This window comes from Marmota monax, unplaced genomic scaffold (genome assembly GCF_021218885.2).
Source record: "Marmota monax isolate L192 unplaced genomic scaffold, Marmota_monax_Labrador192_F-V1.1 WCK01_AAM20220418_F8-fsc00009, whole genome shotgun sequence".
Lineage (NCBI taxonomy): Eukaryota > Metazoa > Chordata > Mammalia > Rodentia > Sciuridae > Marmota > Marmota monax.
Genome location: NW_026694710.1, coordinates 11,593,116 through 11,607,612, shown reverse-complemented (window position 1 = coordinate 11,607,612; position 14,497 = coordinate 11,593,116). Strand labels below are relative to the sequence as shown.

The following is a 14,497-nucleotide window of genomic DNA, read 5'->3' as shown; positions in this document are numbered from 1 at the left end:
ACTTAAAATTTTACCAACATGTTCATGGTATATCTTAAATCAAAGGAGAATCCAATCATTTTTTTATGCAATAGGTTTTTGGAAATCACAGATGAACTTTTAGTCCTTTTTAGTCTACTTTTTTCAAGTTTTCACCGTGAAGTAAATACTAAGAAATAAAAACATGCACATGTAAACAGCAAAAAAAAATTATATTTGATATATCTGTATTTATCTATATCTATAATTTTGCAGTTCTAGGGATCAAACCCAGCACCGCCTGCAGGCTAGGCAAGTGCTGTAACACTGAGCTACATCCTCAGCTTGAATGGTGGTTTTAAAAATACTTCAAATACTACATAAAAACTGAATTATCAAGACTTTTAAACAGAGAATGGCAGAATGTGCGACTATGAGTGTGCCTCAGGATTGTTTTGGCATCAGTCTAAAATCCAAACCTTCTACATCATGCCCATGCAGCCGGTAGCCAGAGGCGGCTCGTGGGAGTCGAACAGTAGGAAGGGTTCTTACTAGAGACGGCTCTTCTGCCTCCTGAGGTGGAGGGGTGCCGTCAGGCATGGAGGAAGGACTGGCCTCGTTGTCAGTGGTCACGTCTCCATCTGTCAGTGCATCAAATGAGGGCAATCCGTCTTCATCCACAGGGAGACTGTCTAGTGTCTCTGTGAGGACTGCGAGCAAGTTTGCCTCATTTTCTTCATCTATCTTCTGGAAAAGCAGAGAAGAAGGTGGAAGAAGACAGGAAGTGAGTTGACATTGGGAGGTGGGTAGCACTATTAATCAGCACGGGCTGCACACGCTCAACAGAATGAGTAAACTGTATGTGGAATCCTGCACCCTCGCCAGGACAGGATGACCGTGGCTTCCCCGGGCTCCTGACTCATATTGGGTCTGAACCACATGCTTAATGAACACCTCTGCAGTACTGGTCTCTGATTGCTGACTGTCCAGCTTAGCAGCCTGTATGTCAGCGCTTGATTCAGCTGTGGGTGATTCTGTGTCTTTCACCTTTCCACAGACTTGTGTCTTTGTCTTCTAACTCAATGGTAAGATTTAGGAAATCTGAGGGCTGAAGAGAATCTTAATCATCCTCTATTTAATCTGCGGATGCGGTGTTTAGATCTCCTATACAGCACCCTCAAAAATGTTTAGATAACCTTCCATTTGAACACTGCCAGAAACTTAAAACGATACCAGGAGAATCTACACACTTTCCTGATTTCAATTATAATCTCATCACTGAACACTCTGAAATCATTTATTTCTCTCCCTGACATCTTTCCCAACTTTAGTCATAAATCTCTAACTGCCTACTGGACATTTCTACTTTACAATAGCTCCCTCATCTTCAAAACCCAAACTTTGGACCTTTATCACAACAAAGCTGCTATTTCTCCTGAATTCTTTAGTTTGGATAACAATACCCCAAATTTAAATTCTGCAACTACCTCAATCCCTCTTTTTTGGATTGGTTACTAGGTGGAATCTTATTTTGTAATGACTTAAATGCACTCTTTTTCTTGTAGCCAGGGTAGTATTCTTTCCCACCTCCCAGATTCAGTTTCACCAAAACACCTATTGAAAACTAATCTTCAGTCATTGATTCCACAGACATGTTTGGAACACCTTATTTTGTGCCACAGCCAATGGAGGGGGTAGAGATACAAAGAGAAATAAGACAAAACTCTGTCCTTCCAAGAACCCTCCAGTGGAAAGGAAGAACATGTGAAAAATTGATTATAAAAGAGAATACTAACTTCAGTCCATGTAGAAAAACATTCAAGGACTCCCAACCTGGGATTGTGTACCTTGCTAATAAGAGAATGTGTTAAGTTCTATGCACCTGGACAATCAGTTCCAGGGCTGGGCACAAAGTCTAGGTAGTCAATGATTACTTTCTGAATAATTCATTGATCTGCATTTTTTTGCCAACAATATAGTCTGTGTGGATCACTTTCTTTTCCTTCTTTTAGCACTTTATATTGTTTGTCTAATTTGGCTGGCTTCCAAAGTCCTTTTTCTAAAAGTTTGGTTCGCTATGACATTAACAATATGTGCTAAATTATCCCACACAGATTCTATTACAAAATGCACCTAAGCTGCTGACATCTAATGAAGCCAACAGTGCCCACACTTCCTTTCTCTCTAGCACTGAACTCCAGTTAATTGACCTGACAAAATTACAAGAATCACAGAATAAGACAGCTAATCAGAAAATCAAATTGTATTACTAAAGAAATTAGGCAGGGTTTTATCACGTATACATTCTATTTTCACATAAAAATTGTTTTCCCTCATTACTAATCAGTCTCTATCCGGGAGTAAAACTATAGGCTTCTTTTTCTTTTGGACTCAAGAGGCCCAAAAGAGCCATTTGTACTCATGGTGGATATCAGTGCACATTTTTACATTTGCTAAATGCATCTCCCTGCTACTCCTAGATTTGAGATTGTGAGTCAAGTACTTTGGACACCATGTGGCGTGACCACTGAATGAAGCTTAGACGCCACTGAAGAAGGTCAGTCCTGACCAGAAGTGAATTATCAACTTCAAAATGGCACACTTACTTCCACTTACTGACCAATTCAGTAGCATCCAAACTGCTCAATTCAAAACAGAGCTTATTGAGCACGGCCATCCCCGGTTCTCCTATCCCTATCTGTGTAGCCCTAATAATAAAGGTAGGGAAAGATTTTCTCCTTATTTTCTGCAGAGAATTATACTCTGATATTCAAAAATGCCAGTCACATTCCTCTTTAGGTTCCCACATATGCAAACAGTCAAATTCAGACTATTAAACTATTCTAAATATAATTATATTTAAATAAAATATACACTATTTAAAATCATCACAAACTCATGAAATAATGACTATAAATTTCTCCATATTATCTCCATAAAATATTCTTTGAAACTGTGTCAAATACACATGTGCACACAGACACATACACACATTTTCAGTAAACTGAACTTTTCTCCAGGTATGCCATGATTCGAAAAGTCTTCTTTAACTGAAGTTCAAAAAAGAACTCAAGAAAAACAGTTAAAAATGTTTACCAATAAATGAGTAATTTTGTTTACCCTGATTTAAATTTTGTGTTTGGCTTTCCAGCAATATCACAAGCTGCTATTTGCTTTCAATCACATAATACAATAGTGCCTTAGTTCTATCCCTTGTGTAAACAAACTATGATAATTCCAATCAAGTCAAAATGACAAAGAACACTTAAATTAACTATTTTTCTCCAATTTCTTTAATAAGCCTGAGTGAATGTACACCAAATACAATGGCAAAAATATTGGAGGTTGATAATGTCATAATTAATTTACAAGATCTGATTAAACCACCAACTACTTTACTTTTCCTCTCTACTGGAACCACAATGGGAGGAGGTGGGTGTGGGGGGGTGGGAGATTGACATGACAGGCATGTGAGTGTGTGTGAGCAGGCATGCACACTCATATGGGCAGGGAGGGCTTGTAGTCAATCAATGTGTACCAGTAGGTCTGTGTTCATTATTTACAGTCAGTGTACACTCAATGTAATTGTTAAATATTTTTATTATCATCCCTGAATGTGAGTGGCTCAGAGATGCTCAAAGACCATTTATTGTAGTAACATTCTTTTTGAATTAAGGAAGAAAAAAATATTATTATTTCAAATTCTCTCTATGTTCTTTAATCATGGAGTTCTGGGAAGAAATCTTGCTATTTATTGATGACACTTTTGTGTCAAAGCTCAACACAAACACAACAACAACACAAAGTTGAGTGGACGCTGCCCCTCACTGTGGCAATTTCAATTAGTTTCATATGAGATTCAACAATCACATGTCCCAGACAAGGCAATGGATATGACAAAGAGGACTCTGTTAAACAATTAATGTCACTTTCTATTATTGCTTCAGTCCCAATTTACAGAGCAAATAAATCAAAGTCGCCATAGATGAGGTGCACTGGCCTATGAACACATGTCTGTTCACAAGTGACAGGGTATGGAAAGACAGTAGTCAGTAAAAGGACATCGCAAGGTAACCTTTCAAAGACTTGGCTGTTGATACTGCTCACTAATTCTTTGAAATTAGAAATTTATAAAAAATATGTTTCTTGTGTGCAAGTTGAAAAATAAGAGAAAGGAAAGCAGAGGGGCAAGGAAAGAAGTGAGGATCAACCTCTCCACAACCTAGCGCCATCTTGGCGCTGGCAGCAGATGTAGAAAGCAAGAGAGGAAAACCGGCCAACAGATGTCCCCACTGCTGAGCTCCTCGGCTATGGAGCAGCATTGCCTATGGTGGGGGGTGTCCAACCTTGGCTTCTCCTTACACAATGCTATTCTGCTGCTGTTCTTCCAACCTAAACCAAGGTCTCTGTGCCTGTAAAACTTCACTCTCCATGGGCTCTCCAGGAAGAAAGAAGGCACATCTACACAACCTCCCTCCAGGTACAAAGAATCTCCAGTGACAGATGATGCACAGGCATTTATACCCACAACCTAAAGTGTAGAATCCACAATGATTCCAACCCCATGCCACATCATCAATAAATGAGAGCTTAGAGCAGTCAACAGAATCTGAAGGCTCAGCACTGCTCTTTGGGACTGCTGGGTTTCCATATGACCTGGATTAGGTCTGACACGATTCAAAAGGTACAACTGAAAGAAAGTGGACAGTGCTCCTTTGGGTGTCCACAATCACTTTCAGATTACAGTGCTGGAGCTGTTGTATGATCACACGAACTTCCTCTTGTGTGGAGAGGTGACAAAAAGACTGTCCAACTGGTTTGCATGGGCCAGGCCGTCCAACTCACCCAACTCCACACCCCAGAGAGCAGATAAAGCCACTGAATCAAGGAGGAGATGAGGGACTTGGGGATGCTAACTGACCCTGAGGACAGCAGCACAGAGTGAAAACTGCATGTGGTATCCCAAAGATTTTTAAATGTGGCCTGTTATGGAAGGACCCTGCCCTGCTTATGGTAGTAATTTTTATCTGCATCTTGTAGAATTGCAATTACACTCAGCGTCCCCAGATTCTCACACTCGCTTGATCTCTGTTTGATAAAAATAGTTTAATAGCCATTTAATCACAGCTTCATTATCTTAGCTCTCTTAATGCGAATTAGGCCAGGAGAATTCTTGCTACCTCATTATTCAAATCATCAATAAGAAGGAAACAGGGGGGTCTTCTTATCATTCATTAATCAGTTTCAGTTTCTTCTTAGGTACTGTTTACTCAGAGACCAATCTGTGTGAGGGGTCACTTAGCCTCTCTGAGCCTCTATTTTTTTTTCTGTACAAAATTTCAGGGTTTTTTTTTTTATTATTTTTATTTTTGGGGTTTTTTTTTTTGGATTTTTTGCCTAATTCCCATTATGGATTTTTTTTGGATTAATGATTAATAGGATAAAAAATGAGCTGATAAACCCTGAGAATTCTTCAAGACGGAGTTCATACACATTCCAGTGTACATGCCCATCATCTTGAGTTCCCGCACTTGAATTTCATTCCTTGAGTAAAAGATCTACTGCCGACTTTTAGCTCTGGGCCACCTTCCCCCAAATACCCAGCATGCCCTGGGCTTCCTCCTTGCCCTATCCTGCTGATTTGGAAACAGCTAATGAAGACAAAATTAACTTCTACTTTAAGTGAGGCCTAATTAGGAAGGGAAATCTGCTAGAGTAACATCTGGTAGTGTATTCCAAAGCCAAATATAAATGACATTTTGGATTATCCACTATTTTGGATTATTTGTTCCACTAGGCCCCACCAGGAGTTCAAACAACTGAACAGGGAAGCAACTTTTATGATGGATTTACAAGTTGAAAGAAGGAATATAATTGATAATAGGTGTCCCACTCCTGAATCTCCACACATAAAGTTCCATACATGGTTTCATGTACAAATACAAACAAACAAAAATAAATAAAATGTTAATAATGTATAAATTTTGGTTTGGGTTTTGATGTGTAAAGTTGGATTCAAGAGTTTTAAGAAGCTGAATTCAAAATAAAGAGAAACTAAGTTATTTTCTGAAATGAAATTAAAAGGTAATCCAGACCAACCCGATGAAATAGAATGTGAGGTTATTAGATTTTTTTAAAGCATTATGAGCAGGAAAATGTCTCCTGATGGTTTATTGCACATTTCTGCTTTGAGTGATTGGAGCCTCTGCAGAAGAGGCTGTTAAATTTTTTTAAATTTATTTATTTATTTATTTATTTTTGTGCCAGGGATTGAATCCAGGGGAACTTAACAACTAAGCCATATCCCCAGCCTGTTTTTATTTATTTATTTGTTTGTTTTTATTTCGATAAGTTGCTCAGGGCCTTGCTAAGTTCCTGAGGCTGGCTTTCAACTTGTGATCCTCCTACCTCAGCCTCCCAAGTTTCTGGGGTTACCGGCCCTCGCCACCATGACTGGTTTGTGAAATATTTTGAATGCCCACCTTTAATACGACTCTCTTTGTCTCCCTTGACTCTTTCTCCACAATCCACAGTGGTTTTTCTTTCTTCCTTACATTTAGTTGCGGGCACTGACAGCGTGTCTGCCTCCCCTCTCACACACCCCATCAGGAAATATGTAGAATCCCCATATAGCACTATTTATAGGTTCCTAGCTCCCACCCCATTCAATAGGTGTCTCTAAAATAACCCACTAACTTTTTGTTTAACACACAGAAGACAGGGCTTTGAATAAGGGACAGACACTTGAAGATGGGGGAAAAAGACTTAAGAAATCTCAAGAGAGACCAAGCATGGTGGCACACGCCTAAGGCAGGAGGATCACAAGTTCAAAGACAGCCTCAGCAACTTAATGAGGCCCTGAGCAACTCAGTGAGAACCTGTCTCTAAATAAAATATTAAAAAGGGCTGAGTATATGGCTCAGTGGTTAAATGCCCCTGGGTTCAATCCCCAGTACCAAAAAAAAAAAAGTAAGAAAGAAAAAAAAAAAGAAATCTCAAGCAGATGTGTACAACAGAAAGTAATCAAGACAATAAAAACCACCTTGCCCTTCCCAATATATTATAAAATACTTTTGTATCTATTCATTTCTTACAAATGCTTTGGGAGTTTTCTTTTTGTTATTTTGTTATTTTATTCCCAGGACAGGTAAGTTGAATGCTAAAGTCACTAGGTTTTAGGGGCTAGTAGAAAGAGAACAAATTTTAATTTCACTCTTGGGCATAAAGACTACTTGAAATATCATGTATGTATATCTGTCCATATACCTCCCCCCAGCATCCACAAGTTCATTTACCAAGTACACATATTTAAAACAGAATGCATACATACACACTTCAATCTTTGGAGTCTGTTCTCACATATGCAACTGTAGCTGACACATGAAAGTATTTAGTCAGTACATGTGTTCTTTATCCCCGTTATCCACTCTGAGCAAAACAGTGATCAAGAACTGAGAGTAATGCTCACAAAGATAAAATAGAAACCGAATGGAAATAAAATACAAACAAATCTGAAGAATTTCCTCCACTGATATATTTAGACCTGTGGGAATCCATTTAATTCCCATGAATACGTATGCTGCTATTTAAGCAGGCATAAAATTTATATCACATCTGTACTTAGACTCCATTCTAACTTATTAGTTTATATCACACATTCATGAGTTAATACATATGTGCTGAACATGTGGAGTCTGCTATTCTGGAGAGGTTACAGGAGAGCCAAAAGTGTAAACAAACAGAGGTTGCACGGAAAGGCCTGAACACCCTGGTTGGTGCAAGCAAATGAGCTATTTGGGATCAGTAGGGAGCAGCAGAGGAGATGCTTCCTGTTTCTCACAATGAGAAGAGGAAGAAGCTGGGTTGTGCATCAAACAGGAGGCTAATTAGACCTGTAGAGCTCCAGCCAACATCTCAGTCATCCTCAAGTTTAAACCAAGAGAAAAGCAGGGTGCGGGAGAAAGAACCCAGGATTGTGAGGCGGGAGAACAGACTCACTTCCATTTCCACCCGGGTCTCACAACCTGGACTGGACCAGGTCAACCCTCTGTCTGTAATGCATGTTCTACAACAACAATGCTATAGGCTCCCAAATGGCCCCCTGTTTTGACCCCTTCCACTTGCCAGTCCACCCCAATACTCCATGCCCAACACTGGAGACGAAGGGGCACTGAAAAACCCAGGTCATGCCTTGCTCCTCTTCTGACCACCCCCAACCCCCACCCCATGACTTCCATGTCCTAAAAGAAAAAAACAAAATTCTAAGAGTGACCTATTATCCTAGGATCACCATATAATTTATCATCCAAACCAGGACATTTTGAGGGTGTGATCAACTACTCAGGGCTTAACCCAGACTACCACAGGCTAACTGGGGAATGTGAACACTCTCCACCACCTTATCATCATACATTGTCAACACCCCATTTACCTGAATCCTCTGCAGTACTCTGACCTCCTCACTGGCTCACAGGAGAGCCAGAAATTTTGTTCCAAGGCCTTTGCTCTTGCTGCTTCCTCTGCCTATGAGGGTCTTTTCACAGATGGTCACAGGGTTTCCCTTTCATTCCTTCATTTATTTAAATGTCACCTTCTCGGTGACACCTTTCCAACTGTGTTGGAGACATCCTAGCTTCCTTCCCAAATTTATTTTTTCTTTTTGGCATTCATCTCTATAGCTCAACATCAATCTTAGTGATTTATCCAAAAGGCTATCTAAAATAGAATCTCTATGAGGCCTATTTGATTACTGTGAAGGTACCTGGCATATAGGGATGTGGGTACAGCTCAGAGGTAGAAGTCTTGCCTAGTATGAGCAAGACCCTGGATTTGATCCCCACCACTCTAGCACTGCAGGGGGAAAAAAAGACATGGCATGTAGTAGATGCCTAATTAAATGAATAAGAATAACTTAAATTCCTAAGAATATAATGTAACTTTCCATTCTTCTTTTGTTGTTATTTTCTCTGTATTCCCCATGCTGAGCACCTTTGTCTTCTTAATAATCTCTATTTTAGACTGTGATTGTAAAGAAGCTTGCCTTTATCTCACATAAACCAGCTGATGGACCAGGTAAGTAGCCAATATATTCTGAGCTGGAAAGAAGAAATTTGAACAGAGTGGCTAATTCGGAAATTATTCACTGGGCTTTGAGTTGGAACAAATGTGACAAGCACCTCTTGTAAAGGATGGAGTGGGTCTTGTAAATGCAGAGATTCATTCTTCCCAACTCTGTTTTTTGGAAGTATACTGGTATATATCACCAAGCAGTCAATTTGCAAATGCCTTGAAAGAGCCAAGATGGTTTTTGAAGAGGAAATCATGCCAAATAAACTTACTATCGGCCCCTACAGGAGTCTCAGCTCACCAATTAAGAGGAAACAACTGATGTAGTCTAGAAAGACTAGAGCAACCCCTCACAACCCAACACTACTACAAGTGAGGCTGTAGTAGGTGCTAAGAGAGGTTAGAAGATACTGATCACTGTATCAAATCCCAACTTCACTCTTTTCTGTTCATTCAGAACTGAAGCAAAGCAAAGTACAAAATGCTATTTTAAGTTTAAAATGGCAATTAGCAGCCAATCCTTACTAAATGCTTCCTATGTGTCTAAAACTGAATCGATTTCTGTATATGCATTATTTCATTTAAACAATTCATTTAATGATATTATCAGTTCCAAAAGTCAATATTCTCAGCCAGGAGTTTTCAAACTGTATTCTGTGGAACCCTGAACATTAGTACAATTGCTGTAAGGGCTGATAATCAATATTGTAGTATAAGGTATATTTTGTGTATTTAAATACCAATATAACTATTTTTTAGAAAGCTATGCTCACACTTACATGTGTTATTTGTCTTATCATGAACATTCTGGAGACTCACCATAGCATTAACCATCAAAACAGAATCATTCTGTGCTTGTCTTGGGAGAAAAGCAAATATTTTGAAAAACGAGGATGAACAGTTTAAAACCTGTTAAAACCATTTAAAAACACTCATTTCTATGAAACAGGATTTTCTCAATCCTCTATGACCAAAGCAAAGTACAAAACAATCAGTTGCTAAGATAGTTACAAGATACTTATCATTATCTTAAACTCCAACATATTTTTTTTCTTTCCATTTAAATAGTGTCATAATTCTCTTAGGGAAAAAAAATGTTACCTTAATTTTAAAATGGCAAATAGCTGCTGATCTTTACTGAATGCTTTCTACGTGTTTGATGCTGAATTAATATCTATCTATGCATCATTTCATTTAAACAATCCATTTAACACTATTATCGGTCCTAAAATCACATGGCTAATGAGAGGAAGAATTGGTATTAAATCAGATATAGCTAAAAAATATTATTTTCACTTCCTTCTTTTATATATTAAAATTTTACTGAAGAGATTATTAGAACAAAATGGGCATAAACATGCACGATTCCAATCTATTTTAAATCAGAGGATGCAAAATGAGTTAGAAAGGCATATTATTTATTTACCAACAGATAAAACTAAGGTGATGGATATAGTTATATCCCATGAAGCAGAGTTGGTCTTCTGTGCAGAAAGATGAAGTTGCTTTGAAATTTCTTATCACTCTATGTTACTGGTCCATGTGAACTCACAGCCTATCTCTGGTCCTACTGGGAATGGCTGACTTTTCCACTAGAATGTTCTTTCCTTTCCCTTCATTTGCTTATATACTATCCCTATCTCAAATCCTATTCTAAGCTTTCTTTCTCCTATAAGATATCTTTCAACAAGTCCAACTCATCCTGATGTCTAGAAATTTCTAGATGCTTTGTTGGAACAATCGGGGTCCCTAGATAGAAATACAGAAGTCTGAGCCCCATATGGACCATTAATTAAAAAGAATTTGAGCTGGATATGAAGAAATGAAGGGATAAAGGAAGAACATTTTATACACTATAACCTACCCAATATATAAACTGTATGGTCAAAACTATACATGAATGCTCAGAATCCTACAGTTTGTATAAAGATCAGTGCCTACCAGGTACTTGTCAAGTTTGAGATACTAGATTGAAGAAGCATGGTTAGTTATGATTGAGTACATGAAGTGATTGCTTGAAATCAATACCACATTGAACACAATATCTCTGGTTGACACACCTTCCATCTGTGCACAAACGTGAAAGCTTATACCACATTTACAAATATATACATATATTTGTAAATAATATATATTATTGCTTACACATACTTGAGTGCCTAGTACATGGTATTATCTGATTTTTTAATACTGACTGGGAATGTAGCTCATTTGGTAGAGTGCCTGCCTCATGCCTCATATGCACAAGGCCCTGGATTCAATCCCTAGCACCACCAGAAAAAAAAAAATTGGTTTACCCTATTATCTGGTTTTATGATTGCCTAGTATATGTTATTATCTGTGTTTAGGAACTTACAGTTTAGTCTGCTGGTGAGAGGATGGCAGGTAACAAGTCCAGCAGCCCCTTCCAGATACAAATAGGTAAATATATAAAATACATATAAAGAGAGAATATATTTAGCTACATGTTTTCACACACACACACACACACACACACACACACATATATGAACATGTGTGTATGTGTTCATACACACACATGAAAAACCTATGCAAGTTCCCTTAGTAACTACAAATATATATGTTATATATGCATGGGGGGATGGCATTTAATATAACAGCTATATTACCTAAAAAAGAAATGTTCTAGGCAAAGAAATGAGTAAAAGCAACTTTAAAAGTCCCAAGGTAGGGACTTGCAATGAGCAAAAATTAATTGTTCATGCTTATTACGAGTTGTAAGTGGGAAGGAGGGTGTAGTCAAAATATTTAACAAACATCACACAATAGCACAAATCATCAGACCATCAGCACCAAGACTTCAGAAAGGAGGCCTACTGTAAATAACTCATAAGGCTTTCTTGCTGTAAATTAGTATACTATGCTAACCACAGGCATAAGCAGTGTTTTTTAGACTATGCAAGCAGTGTTTATAATAATCCTCTATTACAGCTAAAAAATTACAAGATAGTTCATTTTCTGCCTAAAAGAAGTGCTTAGAAGGCACCTTTGGAAAGGCCAACGTGACTTGTTCACAAAGACTTAGCACCACGAGATGTGTGTGAATCTGCAGCTGCAGGTCTCTGACACCTGGATCTGGATGACATTTCAGGTTGGGTACACTAAGACACAGGCATTGGCAAATGATCTGATTACTGCAGTATCCTAGCAATAGCATTAGAAAGAGAGAAAATGGCCTCAAGCTGGAAGCTACTCAGGGGCAAGTCTGCCCTCACTGTGGGGCCAACCAGGGTAAAGGAAATCAAAGTATGCTTCCTGATAATCCCCTGTTTCTTCCTTGGCCCTTCCCCAAGAAAGCAGGAGTCATTTAGAGTGGGAGATTGGATCTAAGACTCCTTGAGCAACTTTCCTATTCCACTTAAGAGTTCTGCACAGTCGTGAGCTGTCAATAAATACTTGCCAAATAAATACAATATGAGAGCTTCATTTTCTCAATGACTTTGCATCTAAGAATTCTACAAGGTTTAGGTTTCCAAAGCATCTGAGTTTGCAATCTCCTAGGATTTAGAAACTGAGCTTCTTTTAATGCCAGACTGAGTGCACCCTTCGTGAAGAATCTTTAAATACTTTCCACTGAATCGGCTCTAAATGCAGACTCATTCATGATTGTGGGTGATTTGTATGCATCTGTAAGTGAGCGTGCAGAGAAGTAGCATGTGACTTTGGATTAAACAAAGTGACTGATAACACCAAAGAGGGTGTTTGTTGTTGTTGTTGTTGTTGAGTTTGATAATGGGACTCAAAAAGCATATGGCCCCGCAATAGCATGGGCAATGACAAGAAAGGGAGGGGCAAACCAATCTGGATAAAAATTCCAGAGTTGCAGATAATGAAAAGAAAAAAAAAAAAAAGAAGGTCACTTAATGACTTACTTAACAACTCCCATTAAATAATAGGCCAGGCTGAAATAACACAGAAACACCAATTAATAAGTTCTGCAAAGAGTTAAGTCATCCAATGATGTGATATTGGAGATGAGAACACAGACACCCAAAGGGTTAAACAGGCTTCATCAAGGTCTATTAGTAACTAATCTAAGGCTGCATTTGTTCTGGGTCAATGGGCTCTTTTGCTTTGCTACCTATCATGTTGCTTCCCAAGAGAATAAAAGAAAATGATGGTGAGGTCTTTCCCTTAAACTTTAAGCTTCTGCATTGTTTCAAGGATTAAAAATGTGAAATTCCAGCATATCGAGTTCTAAAGAAACAGTGAGCTATGACTATTAATTTTCCTATCTGTGTTTTCAATAGATCATAAGCTTCTTGGAATTAGGAATCATGATTCCTGCATTAAAATGAGAGTCAGGAAATGTTACACAAATATTCATCAAGTACTTACTATGTACCAGGCTTTCTTGACACTGGGGATATAATAATGACCAAAATAATTTAAAAATCCCTGCCCTCAGAGTGCTTCTAGCAGGAGAAGACAGATGATTAAGAAATTAACTGACTATAAACACACACAAACAAAAATGTGAGGAATAAATGAAAAGTTAAGACAATTAAAGAAAGCTAAAAATATTTTAAAATCAGATGTATAAAACCAGAGCATATGAATATTTTTCTAAGGAAGTATTTCTCACTGAGATAACCTAAAAACACTTAAATCTTTAAAACTGTTGAAAATATAACTTACAGTACAAAACCCTGACTCCAAGAATAGTCCTCTACTTTCTTTTATACAAAATCAAAGATGTGTGTACAGCAGTAACTCTCAATTTTGGCTATATAAGAAAATCATGTGTGTGTTTGAAAAATCTATTTTTGCTTGGACTCATCCCAGAACAATTAAATCAGTATTTTTGGAGGTGGGAGTTTGGACTGAGCTTTACTCACTCCCATGAACGATTGAATGGAGAGGTTGTGGCTCAGCAGTAGAACACTCACCTTACACGTTCGAGACCCTGGGTTCCATCCTCAGCACCACATAAAAATAAATAAGTGAAATAAAGATATTGTGTCTAACTACAACTCAAAAATAAATATTAAAAAAAAAGATTGAATGGAGAGCCTTTGAGAACAATGGGAAATATTTGCTATGATCCATTCCGTGGGCTGAAGCAGAGAAGGCTTGCCTGTCAGTGAGGACCATCTGACCCACTTTGAGCTCCCCAGAATCCCTCCTGTGCTCCACCGAGAGTGGATTCTTCATCCAAGCCTGTCCCCTTTACTGAAGGAACTCTCTTTTCCGAATACCAGTTCTCTCCTTAATTCCCTGCTCAGATCTTTCTTCAGCACTTGTAAGTCCACTCATCAGACCTCTTTGGTATACGATGGGCACAACCTAGCAGCAAGAACCTCATTACAATGACTGCTAATATCAAACTTTAAAAAAATCATCAGAGACAACATTAGAGTTGCCTCTGGCCAGAGGTTGGACAGGCTGTGGGATTATGGGTGTAATGATAAAAAGACATCCGGGGACTCCATGGAGTGGAATGCGCGTCCAT

General features: G+C 38.4%; 1 protein-coding gene across 5 annotated transcripts in view; it reads right to left on the bottom strand.

Moving 5' to 3' along the window:
- The window catches only part of Ppargc1a (PPARG coactivator 1 alpha), a 607,930-nt gene that overhangs the window by 40,117 nt on the left and 553,316 nt on the right, over positions 1 to 14,497 (bottom strand). For all 5 annotated transcript variants that reach the window (XM_058572389.1, XM_058572387.1, XM_058572388.1 and 2 more), the window contains one exon: positions 511 to 705. In XM_058572389.1, coding sequence (XP_058428372.1) covers positions 511 to 705 — 195 coding nt within the window. The remainder of the gene's footprint in view (positions 1 to 510; positions 706 to 14,497) is intronic.